This window comes from Agelaius phoeniceus, chromosome 13 (assembly GCF_051311805.1).
Source record: "Agelaius phoeniceus isolate bAgePho1 chromosome 13, bAgePho1.hap1, whole genome shotgun sequence".
In the NCBI taxonomy this organism is placed as follows: domain Eukaryota; kingdom Metazoa; phylum Chordata; class Aves; order Passeriformes; family Icteridae; genus Agelaius; species Agelaius phoeniceus.
In genome coordinates this window covers 9,266,310-9,282,899 of record NC_135277.1, presented here as the reverse complement: position 1 = coordinate 9,282,899, position 16,590 = coordinate 9,266,310, and the positions used below count along the sequence as shown (strand labels likewise).

General features: G+C 40.6%; 1 protein-coding gene across 4 annotated transcripts in view; it reads left to right on the top strand.

Moving 5' to 3' along the window:
* ADAMTSL3 (ADAMTS like 3) overlaps nt 1-16,543 on the top strand; it is a 170,465-nt gene extending 153,922 nt beyond the window's left edge. For 2 of the 4 annotated variants that reach the window (XM_077185255.1, XM_077185256.1), the window contains exons 24-30: nt 4,349-4,531; nt 6,538-6,654; nt 7,317-7,529; nt 9,573-9,756; nt 12,146-12,350; nt 13,194-13,303; nt 13,848-16,543. In XM_077185255.1, coding sequence (XP_077041370.1) covers nt 4,349-4,531; nt 6,538-6,654; nt 7,317-7,529; nt 9,573-9,756; nt 12,146-12,350; nt 13,194-13,303; nt 13,848-14,070 — 1,235 coding nt within the window. In that variant the 3' untranslated portion in view covers nt 14,071-16,543. Of the gene's footprint in view, nt 1-4,348; nt 4,532-6,537; nt 6,655-7,316; nt 7,530-9,572; nt 9,757-12,145; nt 12,351-13,193; nt 13,304-13,847 lie in introns of those variants that run through there. The other 2 variants (XR_013184084.1, XR_013184083.1) reach the window with 2 other exon arrangements.
* Nucleotides 16,544-16,590: the final 47 nt, after the last annotated feature.

The following is a 16,590-nucleotide window of genomic DNA, read 5'->3' as shown; positions in this document are numbered from 1 at the left end:
TGTCATGCTCTCTGGGGGTCAAACCAGGAATTATTCAGTTTGTAACTCTTCTTGCTGCAATTCTGTAATAAACAAATGCTCCTGAAGACAGTGTGGAAGTTATTTTAGTTTATTTAAAGTCCCTGTGTAAATCAATCTTTAAGTAAGCAAGAGTCAAGCATCTGCAGTAAAATTCAACCTTGTGCACAGGACAAAATCCTCCATGAATTCCGACAAATATGTCCTAAAGCTTAGGAGTAATTTCAGCTCCTTTAAGGGAAGGAAAAAATAAAAATCAATAACTTGGTTTTGGCTTATTTTTGTTTAGTTTCGTTTCTCCTTGTATGAGAAAACTGCTTAAAGCTCTTAGGTTTGTATTTACACGAGTTCTAAAGGGTAAAACTGAGGGTTTAGGCCTTAACTACTTGCCTAGGGAAAAAAAATGAACTTTTTCTTGGTTTTGATGGTATGCTTGAACTCTGTCCTGCAGTTTCTGTGTAGGAAAATTGGTGCTTTTCACAGTGCAACTGGAAGAGCCTTGTCACAAGAGGAATGTGGGAATTGTGTACTTTGCCTGCTCTTTCCCAGGAGCTCTTAGCTGAGACTCAGCTCAGTGTGCAGAGCTGCTTATCAGTAGGGAAGGGAAATCTTATCTCAGGAGCAGTAAATATGGAGTCTAATTTCTAAAGAAAAAGCACTGAAAATCTGCACAGTGGAAGGTGTTGCACCTGAAATGTGCTAATGCTGACTGCATGCTGGGGTTGTGATGGGTTATGAGATGGAGTTTTATGCAAGGTACTCCTAAGCAAAAAACTAAATGCACACCTGAAGCTGGTTTTCCTAAGTGTCCTCTAGCAGTAGGAGTTTCTCCTGATCGGAATTCCAGAAATGAAAATATAAACAAGAACTCTGTCTCTCATGAGATGTACAGCAGAAAAGGATTTTTCACTGGCCAAAGGAACGTACAGATAAAGTGAAGCTGTCCAGAAGGGCTTGAAATGCTTGTACTGCTTTGCCCAAGAATGTGAAGGAGCTGGACTGTAGGGATGTCTTTTTCTCCAGCTTTATTTCTTTAATCTGCTTCTAGGGTGTATTAGGAGATATCAGCCTTTTTTCTGAGTGGTTTCTCCACTGTGTCTCTCTGGATGCCCAACTCTGAAAGCATTTTGTCACAGTCTTGGGTTCTCCTGAAAGGCAGGGTGAGAGGCCCTGATTTCTGGCATAGAGCTGTGTCCTGCCTGCAGAGTCTTCTTCTCTTCTCCTCTCTTCATGCTCTACTCCAGTCTTTAATAGGTCCCTGAATTCTCTAAAAGAATCTTCATTTTTCCCTTAGCTTAGGACTCAGTCTGAACATTTGCCTTAATTCTGCTAATGGCAACCTAACCAAAAGCCAGTGAAGAGGTCAGAGAAGGAGCTTGATTACAAATACCACTTGTTCTTAAGCACACAGTCCAATATTTCCCAGTCTCACTCTCAGACAGTGAATTGGTCTCTGTGTAATACACAGGTGGGAAAAGAAATGGAACCATGAAATGCAAAATCTTGAAGGGTCCTCAAAATGCTTGTGAAGCGGCCAACTCAGAGGGGCTCAGCACACAGTTCACATAACAATAATTAACTCCTAGATAAAATCTTACTCCTTGATGGTTTTGGGTAAAATTCAGTGCAGGGGTGTTGTGATTATCCCCACTGCTGCTTTGAGCTCAAACATCTCCCCTCAATGGGAGCACCCCGAGAGTGTCCGTGTAGCATCAGCTGCTGGAGAGCAGCAGTGTGCACAGCTTTTAGTGTGATCTGTTTAACTGCCTGTTTTCCATGGATTCCCCCTCCCACACTCTTTATCTCTCACTGCCAGCACCCCTAGGATGGCCTGGGTGGATTCCTGGTGCATGACAGCTGGGCTGGCTGCTGGCCTCTGGTGCAGGGCTCTGTCTGCACTTCTCCTCAGACCTACAATTTATGTTTGTGTGCTCACGTTATTCACTTGAGTAATGGCCTGATTTACTTGTGTGTGTGGTATTACTCACTTGTTTTCCCTAAAGAGAAACAAATACAGCTCTTTGGAGAAAGAAAGAGGAATCATTTGCTATAACTTGAGTTTAAGGTGTGTGACAGATACCCAGTTTTGAACTTAAAATGAGTGGCAAAGCTATTCTGCAGATGTCTTGTGCACACTGAACTCCAGTTCGCATTTTTAAAGGCTCTACATGTCTCTCTCTGAATGAGGCACACGTAGAAGAATAGAGACATGGCGATTTTTCTGGGACAGCTCTAGGTTATAAAGCGTTTGGAAGAAAAATATTTGACTTTAGTTAAATCCTGGGAGTGAGCTACACTCCTGAATGCTGTCATGAGAGCAGAGGGAGGACTAGCATGAGGTGATGTTGCACTGATGTTTGATAGAGGCTCAGGTTAAAAGTTTAAATTTGAACCATTCCAAGCGTTTTTGTGTTTTGTGGAATTTGAGTTTAAACCTTTTTACTACAGTCCCATCTCAGCTGTGCTGCTTCTGGCTTCTTTTTGGCTCTGATTGGCCTGCTGGGCTTTGGTGCCAGTGAGGGTAGTCTGCCTCTAGGTCTGAGAGCAAAACAGCTCAGATCCTCACACCACCTCCTCAGCCCATCTGCAGAGTAAGTATATGCCTGAATGGCTGTGGAAATAACACCGTAAAGGAAAAATGTCTGAGAATTACACACTTTAGCCAGAAATCTGGGTAAAATGGAAAAAAGACCCTTAAACCAAGACCTCATCCTAATTCCAGATGGATTTTTCAAAGTGGCATAAAGCTTCTTCTAGAAACTTGAAAAACAACTTGGTTTTCGGACCGCCGTGCACTCTGCAGATCTTGTTTTAATCAGCTTTATTCAGTAAAACACAGTTCTACACGAGTTTAAAAGCATGGAACAACTGCTAAATTGTCTAGAATAAAATCTGTGATTACCCAGAGAGTGTTTCTCTCCACTGCCTTTCTAGACAAAATGGCGGGGGGAGCTTTTTCCTTCAGTGAAATAGCAGGTTCCAAAAAATATGTCTGGTTCCTATTACAGCAAAGGAAAAACTTGAGGTGTGCATTGGAAGTGCTAAGCCAGTGATTGAAATGTTAAAGTTGTTCCTAAAGGCCATTCCACATCATGAAGACATCATCTGTAAAGTAATACTGCACAATGATCTGTGAGGAGAGGAGCCTGAATTAGCATTCAGGATGGCTGCAGCTTCCAAATGTCCCACATTGGGGTCAGCTCCTGCAGCAAACCTAGCTGAGCAGCCTTCAGTGAGCACTGACCCATTTATTTAGTGAAGAAAAGGGTTCAGGTGAGAGATTTTTTCCATCTGTGACTTGTCCCATCCCCACACTTTTGTGCACGTCGGTGGCTGCTCCATGTGCCACATGTGCCAGCTTACCCTGTGGCTTCCCCAGGATTTTGGAACTTGGAAAGAGCATTTCTGCTCGAGCAGCTCAACCAGAGCACATCAATGAGGTGTCTGATTTGCCAACTTGCAAAATCTCTTTTTAAAGGCAAGTGTTTGAGGAAAATAAAACAGTCTTGCCACTGGTAGTGTGCCAGTGGAAAAATAATTTCAATAAAAATTAGTATTCCAAGTAATTTACTGATTAAAATTGAAAATGACAAGTTATCTGCAAGAGCTGAGGCTCTCAGAGTTCAAGCACTATAGCAGCAATGATGGTAGACCTTCAGCTTCTGTACCACTGTAATGAGATTGCTTAATAAGAGAACCCCTCTTTTCATTATTAATAGCTCTTTCTGTTCCCTTCACCCTCTGTCATTACAAGCTGTTCAGATCACATCTGCAATTTGGAGAACTTGTCACAACTATTTTGGCATAAATTTGCCACATGTATTTTCTAATCCAGTTTTTTCTTCAAGACAAATATTGTTACCCCAATTTTTTTTCCTAATTTTTGATAAAAAATTCAATCTTCCTTCTTCCCTTCTGCCCTTCCTTCCTTGTGAGAGGCAGGCTGATTGAGAAGGTACTGTGCAGATCTTTCCATCAGCTGGTCCTGGCTGGGTTTAGTGGTGTCACATCTTTCAGTGAGGTGTGTGAGCACATTGCTTTTGTAGGACTGGGAGCAGTCTGTAAAGCTGTCTTTGAGCTGGGCTTGCAGAATTTAACCTTTGAGCTTTATTTTTAGTGGGATGCTGAATTATTGATAGGGCTCACAACTCAGATGTTTTCTTGTGAGTGTGAAAACTGCTTGTTTCACTGCAATGTTGTTGCTTAGGTTTTCACACTCTGTGAAAGGACAAAGGAGCTCAGGATTCTTGAATGCTACGGTAGCAGTTAGCAACACAAACTTTATGGCTTATCTCTCACAATAAATGTTTTAATTCTTTTCATTTTAAAGGTGTTCCCAAACCAAATATAACATGGCTGAAGAAGAAGAATGTTTTACAAATCAATTCTTCCTTGGTTTTGAATGGCTCTTTATTTCTGAGCAATGTTTCCTACCGAGATGCAGGAACCTACACCTGCAGAGCAACCAATGCTCTTGGAAAAGCTGAGGCTGCATCTGTTCTCCACATAACTGGTAAGTGCTAAATGAGAATTCCTTACTGATAACAAAAGTCAGCCAATTTATAATCAAGGTTCAACCATAAAATAGTTGGGACATATTTAACATTTTATTGGAAATTTAAACTTTTTGATTGCATCTGATTCCCTTGGATGTGTTCTCTATTTTGTGTTTCCTGTAATGTGGATCTAGGTACAGATGGTTTGACTTGTGACTTCAAGGTTGTTCATCTTCTTGCTTCTAGATGACAAATAATCAGCCCTAAAACCACCTGACACATTAGGAACTAAATCCACTGTCATGTTACAGTGAGCCCAATGCTTCTAACTAGAGACACAGGGCAGGCTTGAGTATTTAGAAAATCTTCAGGGAAACACGTGAAAATGAAAGCAAAGGCTGTTTTTGAGGTTTGGTGTTCATTTTTTTTAATTATAGAGGCTAATAAAATGTAGGGGAGTGAAAAAGAAAAATATCTAATTATGAGCCCTGAACTCCTAGAAAAGAAAATGTAAAGAAAAAACTCCATGTAGATACCTCTATTGTAAGTAGGTTAATAATATAATTCTGTATAATGCAATCATGCCTTGCAAATCACTGCAGTCATTGGATCATTTGGCTCTAGAGATGAGCTGTCCCACCCCTTTGCTGTGCAAAGTGCAGCTCAGCTCCCCAGGACCAATCCTGCTACAAAGATCCCTTTCTTGGGCACAGACCCGGGGCAGGTTGTGGCTGTTTGGGTCTGTTGGCTGAAGAGGACATCCTAGAGACAGAATAGGAGCCTCTGTGAGAGGATGAGTGCAGACTGAAGCTGCCTTCCTGCTTTCAGTTTTCCTGGAGTACATCAAAACTTCAGGTGTTCCAGAGAGGAATATTATTATAATGACGTGACTGGAGGATTGCTCACAAGAGTCTAAATTTTGTTTCAATTCCTGGTCATGTGACATTTGTTTGAATAAATCTGGGGTGGATAGGAGAGGGCCAAATTCTGCAAGTTTTTGGCTGTGCAAGACTGCAGTGAAATGGGAGGACTTTTGCTGTCAGGACTTAACAGATTGCAGTGGCTCAGTGCTGTGTGGAACATGCCATCAGATTTTTGGCTTGGCTACAGGGCTTGCTTGCCTGATCAGGGCCAGTCCAGCAGTAGCACAGAGTCTGTGCAGCCTTTCCAATAAAACTCCCTAAGGGCTGACAAGGCAACCAGTCCTTTGCCTGTGGAACTGGCCTCAGTGTGGTGTAGTAGAGACTTTTTTTTGTCCTGGTGTTTACAGACAGGCAGGAGGCTTTGCACAGAAATCACACACTGAGGAAAAATGTTGAGCCAATGTAAAATGACCCAGAGAATTTGGAATATAGCAAAAGATTTAAACCCTTCTGGAAGGAGACATAGATGTTATGTACATTCATTAAAACAGAAATGTTGACTAAGTGGTAAGAACTGTGTGTTACTGACAGATTGCCCACATATTTGGCAGTCATTCTTCCAGCATATGAGAAAAAGGAGGAGTTGCTATAGTGATGGGCATTTGACTCTGCATTCATCCTGCTATCTCTATGCATAATGAGATTTTAAAAGATGTTCTTTTTTGTATTATAACATTTTGTTACAATTCTACCTAATGGAAAAGAGGAATTGGCCAGATTCCATCGAGAGAATTATTTTGCTTACAATTTATGTGTGCAATGAAATAATAAATAATGTTGTCATGATCAACAGGAAATACATCCTGTAAGTCTTGTTTTTATACCATTACAGGCTTCTTTTTCTAACAAATTCAATAAATGTATTGATTTATTGAATTATTCAGAAACTTGCACAAACATAAATAATTTCTGTTTCCCCATACACCTGTAGTTTATTAGACTGATAATTTAACTGCATAAATGAAGTTGATCCTAAAGAATTCCAAACTGCTATTATCTTTCTGCTTCATAACTAGCATGCTGGATATTTTGATATGAAATGTTTTTTGGCATCATGATTTAATTCTTGCTCAGAAGAGATCTTACGCACTGTGTTACAGAACAAAGACTTGCAGAGAACACTCAGTTATTGAAGGGAAGCAGAAGGAAGCGTGTCCTGATGGCATCTGGGATTGGTACAAATGTCACTGTGGCACCTGGTGATCCACTAAGGATAGGTGTGTTGTCTTTTCTGCTTTTTCATTACTATTATTTATTTTGTTAAAATAGAGGGGGCCCCGTGGAAAAAAGTGAGTGCAGTTGTGAGGTGAATCACCCTGACACTAAAGCCATGCAATTACTCTTTGAGCTTCACTTGAAAAAATGGAAGGGATTCAGCTGGGCTCTGTTTGTGGTTTTTTTCTGTCTAAATGAATGCCTTTGTTTCCATCCCTGCCTGTGCCCTGAGGAGTGAAAATGCAGCAATTTCATTTAATGCATTTATGACTCCTGCCCCAAACAGATAGAAGCTCTTTAATTGCAGACCTATTTGCATACTGTAGAGTCTGAAATCTTTGTAGGGATGTAGGGATGAAATCTTTGCTCCATTTAAATCATTGCTCCCCCCCTTCCACTTTGTTCCTATAGAAGTTAAGTTTATAAGAACTTACTGAAAGGGAAATGATGGAGAAGTGTGGTAAGTACACATCAGCTTACAGAGCTCATACCCCTCAAGGGCCAGTCAGGATTTTGGGCCCTAGCTTGGACTTTAGTGGGTTTATGCATATTCTTGTTTTTATTTAGGATGGTAATGTCCTTTATGTAGAATCACACACTTGTACATGTTCACAAACATTTCAATGTGCTGAGAAAAACCTGCTAAAATACTGTTGATTTTTAGGTTGCCCAGTGCTGCCCAGTCACAGGAATACAGTCCAGTGGCTCTTTGGAGACAGCCCAGTTGAGGAAGTTCAGACCTTGGAATACAGAACCCTGGTTGGGGGTCGTATCCTAGAGGTGAACACCAACTCTGGTCAATTTGCTGGACAATTCCAATGTCGGACTTCAGCTAGTGCAAAACTAATGTCAGTTTGGGTAAATGTCAAGAAGGAAGGTTTGTTGACAATTATATGACAAATTCTTGAATTTTAAAATATCTTCTTTTGCTCTGTAAAGACTTTCCTGATAACTAACCTTCTTTTCTCTGTTCAAAGTAATTCAGCAATACATTGCTTCACGTATGGTCTTATTTAAGTCAGTAGAAAAAGCCATGCTCAGAGTTGGATATGGTAATTAATGTGTATCTAAATATTCTGTGGGGGTTCTTTCTGCTTGCCTGTGTATCTGAGAAGCTGAGAGAATGTGTCTTTCTGCTTAAACAGTTGTAAATCAGACAGGTTTTATCAACTTCCCCTTCAACAAACTTCTCCAGGGTAGCCCACCAAACTGGAACAAAACTGATTTTGAGGTCATCTTTGGAAGTATTTCATTATAATAAAAATAATTTTAATGTAATTGTCATATTCCAGGATCATCACAATTAATATGGTAGTGATCTTACTGCAGACACCCTTAATCACATCAATATACTAGAGCACACTGCACACTCACAGATTTCCATGTGAAATTCTCAAGAATGTCTTGTAAGGTTCCCCAGCATAATCTACTGTAAGCTTTTCTATATGCTTTATCTCTTCACATATCAGTTTGATTTGGCTTATGACTGATGTTCAGGGGACTCAAGCAGTAGGTTCAGATCCCCTGTGCTCTCCATGAGGATGTTTTGGTGACTGTTCATGGGTGAGGAGGGCTCTGGAGTGCCTGAGGTTATGAAGGAAGTTACATTTGCAAAGGAATCTTACTGAGATATATCTACAATCAAAACATTTAATTTTAAAAATCAAATGTAAATCAGAAAACACCCTAATAGAACTTTTCAAAAACTAGGTCCAGCCCTAGATCCTAATCTAGGTCTCATTACAGTTGTAATTTCTGCCAGTTTATTGATTGAACTGTCCACCTGCAGTCCTCAGCTGGACTGCCTTGTGGTTGCCCAATCCCCTCTCCAGTCAGCTTGGGCACTATTTTGGAGTGATTGATTTTCTAGTTCTGAGCTTTAACTGTGATTGACACTTGAGTAAATGTTTCATCACTGCCATACCCATGCATTTGTGAGGCTGTAAAACCCCCTTGGTGGTTTTTGCACGGTAGGCATTTTGAGGGCACTTCTGAGCAGTGTCATCCTAGTTAAACAAACAATACAGTCTCTCCATCATAGCTGCAGTCAGTAAATTTAACTATTTCTACTTTGAAAAAGGCCCTTTTGTATTATTTTAAGAAATCCAGAAGTAATAAGGAAACATTGAAAAACAATAAGTTAAAGAATTCATTATGTGCTGCAAGAGTGAGTCTGTGGACACAGCTGGTAGCTATCAATTATTCTTGGTTATTATAGAAAAACCTGACTCCTTCTGTGATCACATAAAAATCTGTCAACATTGCATAGTACTTCATCTTTTACCAAGTGTCAAAAAAAATTGTGGAGGAAGGGGTAAGTGTGGAATTTTGACTAAATATAAAGGTAGTAATTGTTAGAGGTGATCGGTTTTTAATATAAAATGCTCTTTAGAACAAATTCCTTTTTCATCTTGCCAGATGCCTCAGTGGCAAATTATTTTTACATTAAATACTTCTCTGTAGTTTAGTACAGGATTTTCTTAAATCCTAAAATTATGTGAGGTGTCTGGAGTAAGATGAGTTTTGTTCAGGACAAACTTGCTGTGGAACAGCAGGAAACCTAGAGAGCCTGATTTACAATTTCCTCTTTTTAATGCTTATTGTATAAAAATGTTATGAAAGTTTTAAAGGAAGCTCATCAGTTCCTACTGTGAGCCAGGTTCTGCCCTTCATGTGCTGATCTCATTTGCCTTCTAGAGGGCTTCATGCTCGTAGGTAAGGACTGAACTGGAGGGGAAGCTGAGCAGAACTAAACTCTACTTTGGCCCGTGGTCCCTTTTCACAGCACTGAAATATTTGCTTTTCTACAGAGGATGTGGTGTCTATCCAGCCTACAGAGTGTGCTGCCAAATCAATCAAAGTGTGACACAGTTCCAGTGTACAGTGCCTCTCTCACACTGCTTCCAATTGTGTTTCTTAGGTTACACCTGGGAATATGCTGAGTGGAGTCCCTGCTCTGCCACCTGTGGGCATTCAGGAACCCGCTCCAGGAGCCTGCAGTGCATGAACACAGAGAAACAGAAAGTAAATGAGTCCCAATGCAGAGAGCTGCAAAAGCCAGGCATTGTTTACCAGCCCTGCAACAGAGAGCCCTGCCCTCCCAGGTAAACTCCCTTCTGCTCTATTTCCATGAGCTCTTTGTGTATGAAAATGCACTCACCACCTCCTGAAATTGTTTCTGTGTTTATGCTCTGAGTGTGGAATGTGGGGTTTACTTCACCATGAACCTTAAAGCAGGAGAGATGTGGAAATGGATCCCAAGCAAGTAGGGAAATGCTTGATTCAGCTGAATAAATAAGAGCTGAGTGTGTCTCCATGCTGCTACCACACCACACCTCAAGAGCTAAGCTGGAGATCTCCCTGAGACACTGGGATGTGCAGTTTTGTGGAATCTGTGCCACCCCAGAGGGAAAATTTGTTGTGTTTGGAGTGGCCAGGGTAACTCTGTGTTCTCCTGCTCTGCTTTGTGCCAGCAGGGCTCTCAGTAAGATGTTTTCTGAGGAATGCCTCATTTCTCTTTAATGCCCCTCACCACAGTGCTCCTTGACTGTCCTTCCCTGCCAGTTTTGTCACTGGATCAACTGGGGATCATGGGGCTGAAAATATTCATATCACAGACAAGTGTATCACAACATCTGATTCCAAAGGCCAAAACCATACACCTCTAGAGTATCTGAGTTGCACTGAGCATTCCAGCTCAACAGGGTGTTTCTCCAGGTTTTCAACAGGAAACCCCACAGGATCCTCAAAATAAATGCTTTTTCTTGCTTTAAATAATTGGCCATCACTATCAGCAAAACTCTGTGGGGGATACACACACTTTAGAGTTGTCCCTCACTGGAAAATGTTGGCAGGGAAGTGTTAAGACCTTAGCTGACATTGTGAGAGTGCATCTTGCCAGTATGTTCTAAATTCTGTTCTAAATGCAGAAAGCCTAGCCACAGATATGTATCAGGAGAAGTTGTTTATATTTCATTATTAGCAGCCAAAAAACAGATTATCTTAAATTGTGATATTGAACTCCAGCCAGCCCAGAGAAAGCTAACATTTTGCCAGTAGAAAAATACTGAAATCAAACTAATAGTTTGAAACACAGCTTCAGTTGCAGATTTCTCTCTGAAGCTCCAGTATTTGGAGCAGATGACAGGAGGGTGCAAGAGGTCCTGGGGCTCCTCTGAGCAAGGTCATGCCTTTCAGTGGATTGCAGGACATGACTAAATAATCTGATTTTCACTGGCCTTGCAGTATTCACAACATAAACAAACTGGTTCTTTCGTATAGCTAAAGAGAATGGGAACTGAATTGTCTTTTTGTATGCTTAGATTTGTTCTGCTTTTAATTTGCCTTTATGTAATCACCAATGGAAGGCAATTGTGTGTATATTAACATAATTAACTCTGCCTCCAGCCATACTTGTATGCTAAAATATTAATTGGTCTTCTTTTATGGAATATTCCATGCTTTCTATACAGGAAGAGCATTCCAGATGCCTGGAAAATAGCCCTGTGTATGTTTCTTGGTGCCTTTAGCATCTTTCCTTCCCCGTGATTGCTGACTTGAGAGGGAAGTGCAAAATGTCCATTCCATTTCCCCCTTACTGATTTCTGCACAATCTTCTCATCTCAAGGCAGCTATAATAGAATTATAAAGCCTTTAGATGTTTAGATATATGACCTTAATTACTCAAAGAGTTTTGCATGTGTTTAGTCACTTCTCTCTGTCACAGTGGAGAGCTAGAGTTAAGCAAATATAAGGCCTTGAGTATCTACTTAACTTGTGCTTTGCTGTGCAAGCCCTGCACCAAATGTTTGCAAAGTACTTCAGCTTTAAAAGAGAGAAAAAGAGAAGGGCACAGACTGTAAAAGATTAATCTTCCTTGAATGGATATAAGCTGTTTGAGTGTAGGAGAATTAAATAATTGCTGAAGAAAATAGAATTTTTTTCCTGTTATCACTGCTGGGGTACACATAAAGTCCATTTTATATTTCTAGATTTATGCAAAGAGAGAGTCAATTTGATTGTATTACCACCTGCTGCCTCCCTAGTATTGTTCCTAGCTGCCAAGACTGACTAAATATTTGCAACTTCTAATCAATAAATAACATGTTCTGCTCGAGTCATTGTCTGGTGAGATCTCAATGTCATAAATTCGGATGAGTTATGGCAGCTGTCACTTTAGTACCAACTAAATTGTTACCATCCATTTTATAAGTAATGGAAAAGTACACTCTCCTTCCTCCTGGAATGTCACATCCAGCAGGGTCTGTAGGGCTCACCTGGTAACAGATTCTGGTAGCAAACATTGTTTGTAGCAAACATGAGTTAACCACGTTAAGAAGACCTTCCTCAAGTGAAGAAGAAGTGGATTCTAACCATTCTCACATCTAAAACTTGCAAGGACAGGTTCTTTTCCATTTTCTTTGCAAACAGTTGATGCCAGCTACTCCAGGACTGCAATAATTGCTGTAAATGTGTATTCTGTGCATCCTGTAGGTGGGTAGCTGGGCCCTGGTCCGAGTGCTCTGCATCCTGTGGCAGTGGATTTCGGCACCGGCAGCTCTCCTGTCACCAGGCCATGGCCAATGGCAGTGTCCTGGCCCTGCTGCCAGGAGCCTGCCCAGCCAGGGACCAGCCTGCAGCAAGGACACCCTGCCCGGGGCACCCCTGTCCCCCAGGGCCACCACAGACCACCCCACAGGTAAGTGACAGCGTCTGTCTGCAGCCTCCTTGTTTTAGGGAAGTGGGGCAGTGCCATTGTCTGATGAACTGCCTCAACATCTGTCCTCTTGCACAAGGCCCGGACTCTGTGGCTGTAATTATCTTTCAGACCAGACAATTAGAAATCTTGTTTTTTTCATTTTATGCTCTCTATGCAACTTTTTTTTGTTGATGGCATGATGTGAAACCAGAGCATTAGCTGCAATGTATTTTATAAGCTAAGCCATTAAGATGTATTCCATTTTCCAAGCTAGCTTATTGCTTTTATTGCAGTCATGTTAGTACACAATTTGCCTAGCTGTAGTTTTGAAGTCCCCAAAAAAGATATATGAATGTTCTTCAACAGCACATTGAAGTTGTTTAACTCACAGAATGCACAGAAGTCTGTCCTCCTATATTTTCTGTTTCTTCCTTCATGCAGCAAACTTGTGTTCATCTTGATAAGGTTTGTATTTACTGTTCAATGTGCAAAGTAATTAATTGGAATTGCTGTTGCTGCATTCCCAAGACAGGTTTTAGCAAGGCATGTTTGTAATGGGCAGAGCTACAGAAAGAATTCTGTAGCAGGAGGGATGTAGCACGATGAGAGAGGACAATGGATTTAGCTTTAGGGAGGAAAGTCAGAGTCTTGGCAAGATTGCACAGAGAGAACCAAAAATATGTAGGCCTTATCCAAACTGAGGTGTGACAGGGCTGAAGGAGGCAAGATGCAAAAAAATCATGGCTGGGCTGTGTAGCTGGGTAACTCCAGGAGGATAATGCTGTTGTTACTAACTTGGCTGTTTCTTTGTCTCTGCCCTCACCCTTTTCTCTCCACTGTCAGTGCTCTGGCCGCTGTGCTGGCCGCCCCGCAGGTTCACAGCACCGTGGGTTCAAATGTCAGCTCCAGAATGGATCCTCAGTGCCAAACTCTTCTTGTGATGAAAGAAAGAGGTAAACAGTGGGGAGAAGTTGCATGTTAGATTCTTTAGATGATCAGATTGAAGGTACAGGATTGTCACTGCAGTACAAGTAGGCAATTTCTTCTGTGTCAAACAAGGGAAAGAGTCATCCCTTTGTAGACACTGGATGAATTCAGGAACCCAGGAGGGGTTATGCCTGAAGAACACACAGCATCCAGTATGGAGTGTTCAAGGGTCAGTTAAGTTTCCTTAAAGATAAAATACCTTTTCTACTCCAGAGTTAAGAAATTGGTTTAAAGAAACTCATGTTTTCTCATGAGTGAGAAGGCGTGATGAGTGAGCACAAAATTAAATAAAGGGAATACAACATAAATATAAGAAAAAATGGAACAGGTTACCCAGAAAGTTGTGGCATCTCCATCTTTGGAGATATTCAAACACAGGAAATATTGAGGATCCTGGTCTAGTTGGCTGTGCTGTGAGCAGGGGTGTGGGGGCTGCTCAGTTCTGTTGTTGTGTGAATAAGGGTTTAGCACAAAAGCAAACCTTTCCCTGCCATTTATTCCCCTGCACAGCCCTCCTGCCAGGAGGAACTGTTCTTCAGAGGGGTGTGATGTGTACTGGCGGCCAGGCCCCTGGAGGCCCTGCAGTGTGGGCTGTGGGACTGGGTTCCAGTCCAGACCCGTGTCCTGCGTGCACAGGCAGAGCAACAAACCCGTGGCTGAGCACTTCTGCAGAGGGAGGAAGAGACCAGCGACCTGGCAACACTGCAGTGTCACATCCTGTGGCAGTATGTAAATGTTTATTTAAATACGAGCATAGTAATAGTTTGTAGCAGTTATATTAGAAAATGGCTCACAGTTGTACACTATTGATTCTACAAGCATTTGATTGTACATCAAAGGTAAAACTATCCTCTCCAAGGAGCACTTCGTAATCCTGGGGTTTCTTTTCTCTAAGTAGGCCAGTTTGATATTAAAGCCTCAAAAGCACTTTTAGAAACAGGATATTTAGGAAGTTTTTTGCAAACTTCCCTACACGACTGTGCCAGTTGTGACTCAAAAGTCTCTGAGCGAGCTGTTAATGCCTCCAAGATGGGGTTGTGTTCTGAAACAGACAATGAGTAAATGAATGCAGTGAGATCACACCTCTCACTTGTGACTTTGTTTAGCTTTGAATCCACTGCTGCCAGAAATGCACACTAAAATAATTACAAAGCTAACAGGAATCCATCAGTTGTTTACAATTACAATGGCAAGCTCTGGTATTTCTCTTTTGCTCGTTATAAAGCCTTGTAATGTTTAAATATATTTTTCAGAAGGCGAATGCAAGGATACAACTCACTACTGTACATTTGTAAAGCAACTAAAGTTATGCTTGATAGACACCTACAAACAAAGATGTTGTCAATCATGCCAAGAAATGTAAGTCCTCTATGGCAAGTTCATGATGCTGCAGTGAAGAGATGAGAAGGGTGGTTCATTAAACTAACCTGCCTAAAGTATATTCTTGTAAATGAGACATTAGTTGTAACAGTTAAATGGACGTGGGGCTAGTGAAAGCACAGCACTGTGGATTGATGTGCTGGATAAGGTATTGTTTCTGGGAGCTTTCATTTTTAATTCTTTGCAATGGAACTTCCAATGTTTTAAACAGGTATGGATTAGCAAGATAATATTATGGCATATCATCTGTAAAATTTTCCAGGCTATCATTTATAATTTTATCTGTGAAAAAAAGCATTACCTAACCAGTATTTGTTGCTCTTACAAATACTGGTTACTGTCCTTAACTTATGAGGAAGAGTCACAAAAATACTTCAAAAACTTTTGGAAATGCAGCAACTATTGACTCCCAGGATTTTGGTTTGGGGTTTTTTTCATCATATTTAACACCATTTTTAAATTTACAGAAGCTGTGGCTTGTAGCTGCAAAATTTTGGCAGCAGTTTCATTTTCATAACCAGCTTGAGCTTAAGGGTTGATCTCACAGGATGTGCTTTATGGATACTTGCTCTCAGATGGATACACAGAAGTACATTGAATTTTTCCTGCTTGTATTTCTGTGTATGCAGTAAGAAGCTATAGATCCTAATACAATTTTCAAAGCAGCAATAGATCTCTTTTGAATAAATGAGGTGTCATTTTTTTTATTGTTTCTATTCTAATTCCAGTCTCTGAAGTACAAAGTTCTGGCATGGTTATACTTTTGTACTGATATTAAATGAGACAGAAGCTTCCTTGTCAGAGCTGTGAACAAACACTTGTGAGCACTGTTCTCTTGCACATCAAGTCAAATGAGAAGCCAGTAACTGGCCAAAATAGCTGTCAGATTCCTTGTCTTGAATAATCATTCTATTTTTCTCCATTAATGGGGGAAAATGTCCAAGGAAGAATTATTAATTGCAAAGATAGAAAAGTGGGAGAAATTTATTTTGAGCATTTTTCCATCAAGATGGATTTTCCATCATGACCATTAACTACCTGAGTCGTTTGCAAGTTGATAAATTCTTACCATAATATTCTTGGGTAAATTATCTTCCATATTGCAGATTGTCTGACTAGGGCTTTAAGCAGAGAGGACCCCACAGGAGGCAGAAAATAGTTGTCTTTTTCCTTTTGTAGTTTCCAAACTACTGCTCATATTGGAGGCCTGAATGCTCACTTTGGCTTGGCTCTTGTTCCCTTTCTGACCTGTGTGACAGGCAGAGGGCTGGGAATGCTGTGGGGCAGCTCAGACACAGCATCCTGCACAGAGGGTTTGCATCACTGAGAATTAGGGTAGCACTACTGTATAGAAAATGTTTAGGGTGGACTATTGTGTCCAAGGCTGACTGCAAGGAGAGGATATTCCTGATCATTACCTTTTTCATCAGCAATGGGTCTTGATTGTTTAAGCAGTTTTTTAAATTAAACATTTGTAAGATACTTTTGTAGATATTTATTGTCTGATTTTAAAGTGCAATATTTTTTTTTGTACAGTGTTTAATAAAGATTTTTGGACATATATTTTTTCTTATTACCAAAATTTCTTATTCATGTTTTCCCTTTATATTTAAAGTTTTCAAATGTTAACACATAGCATTTTTTGTTGCTTTAACTTTGGTTAAGTATGCATGCTGTACCAAAGCAGTGCTGTAAATGTTTGTGATTGCAATGGGCATGACATTCCTCTGTAGATTATTTTATTGCTTCTCCAGTACCTGAAGATTTTAGCTTCCTCATCGTAGTTTTGATTTTTCTGAAATAAAGTATAGTTTGATTATTCACCACTGTGATTACCCTGATATTGTTTATTACCATGATTTGCATGGTAACT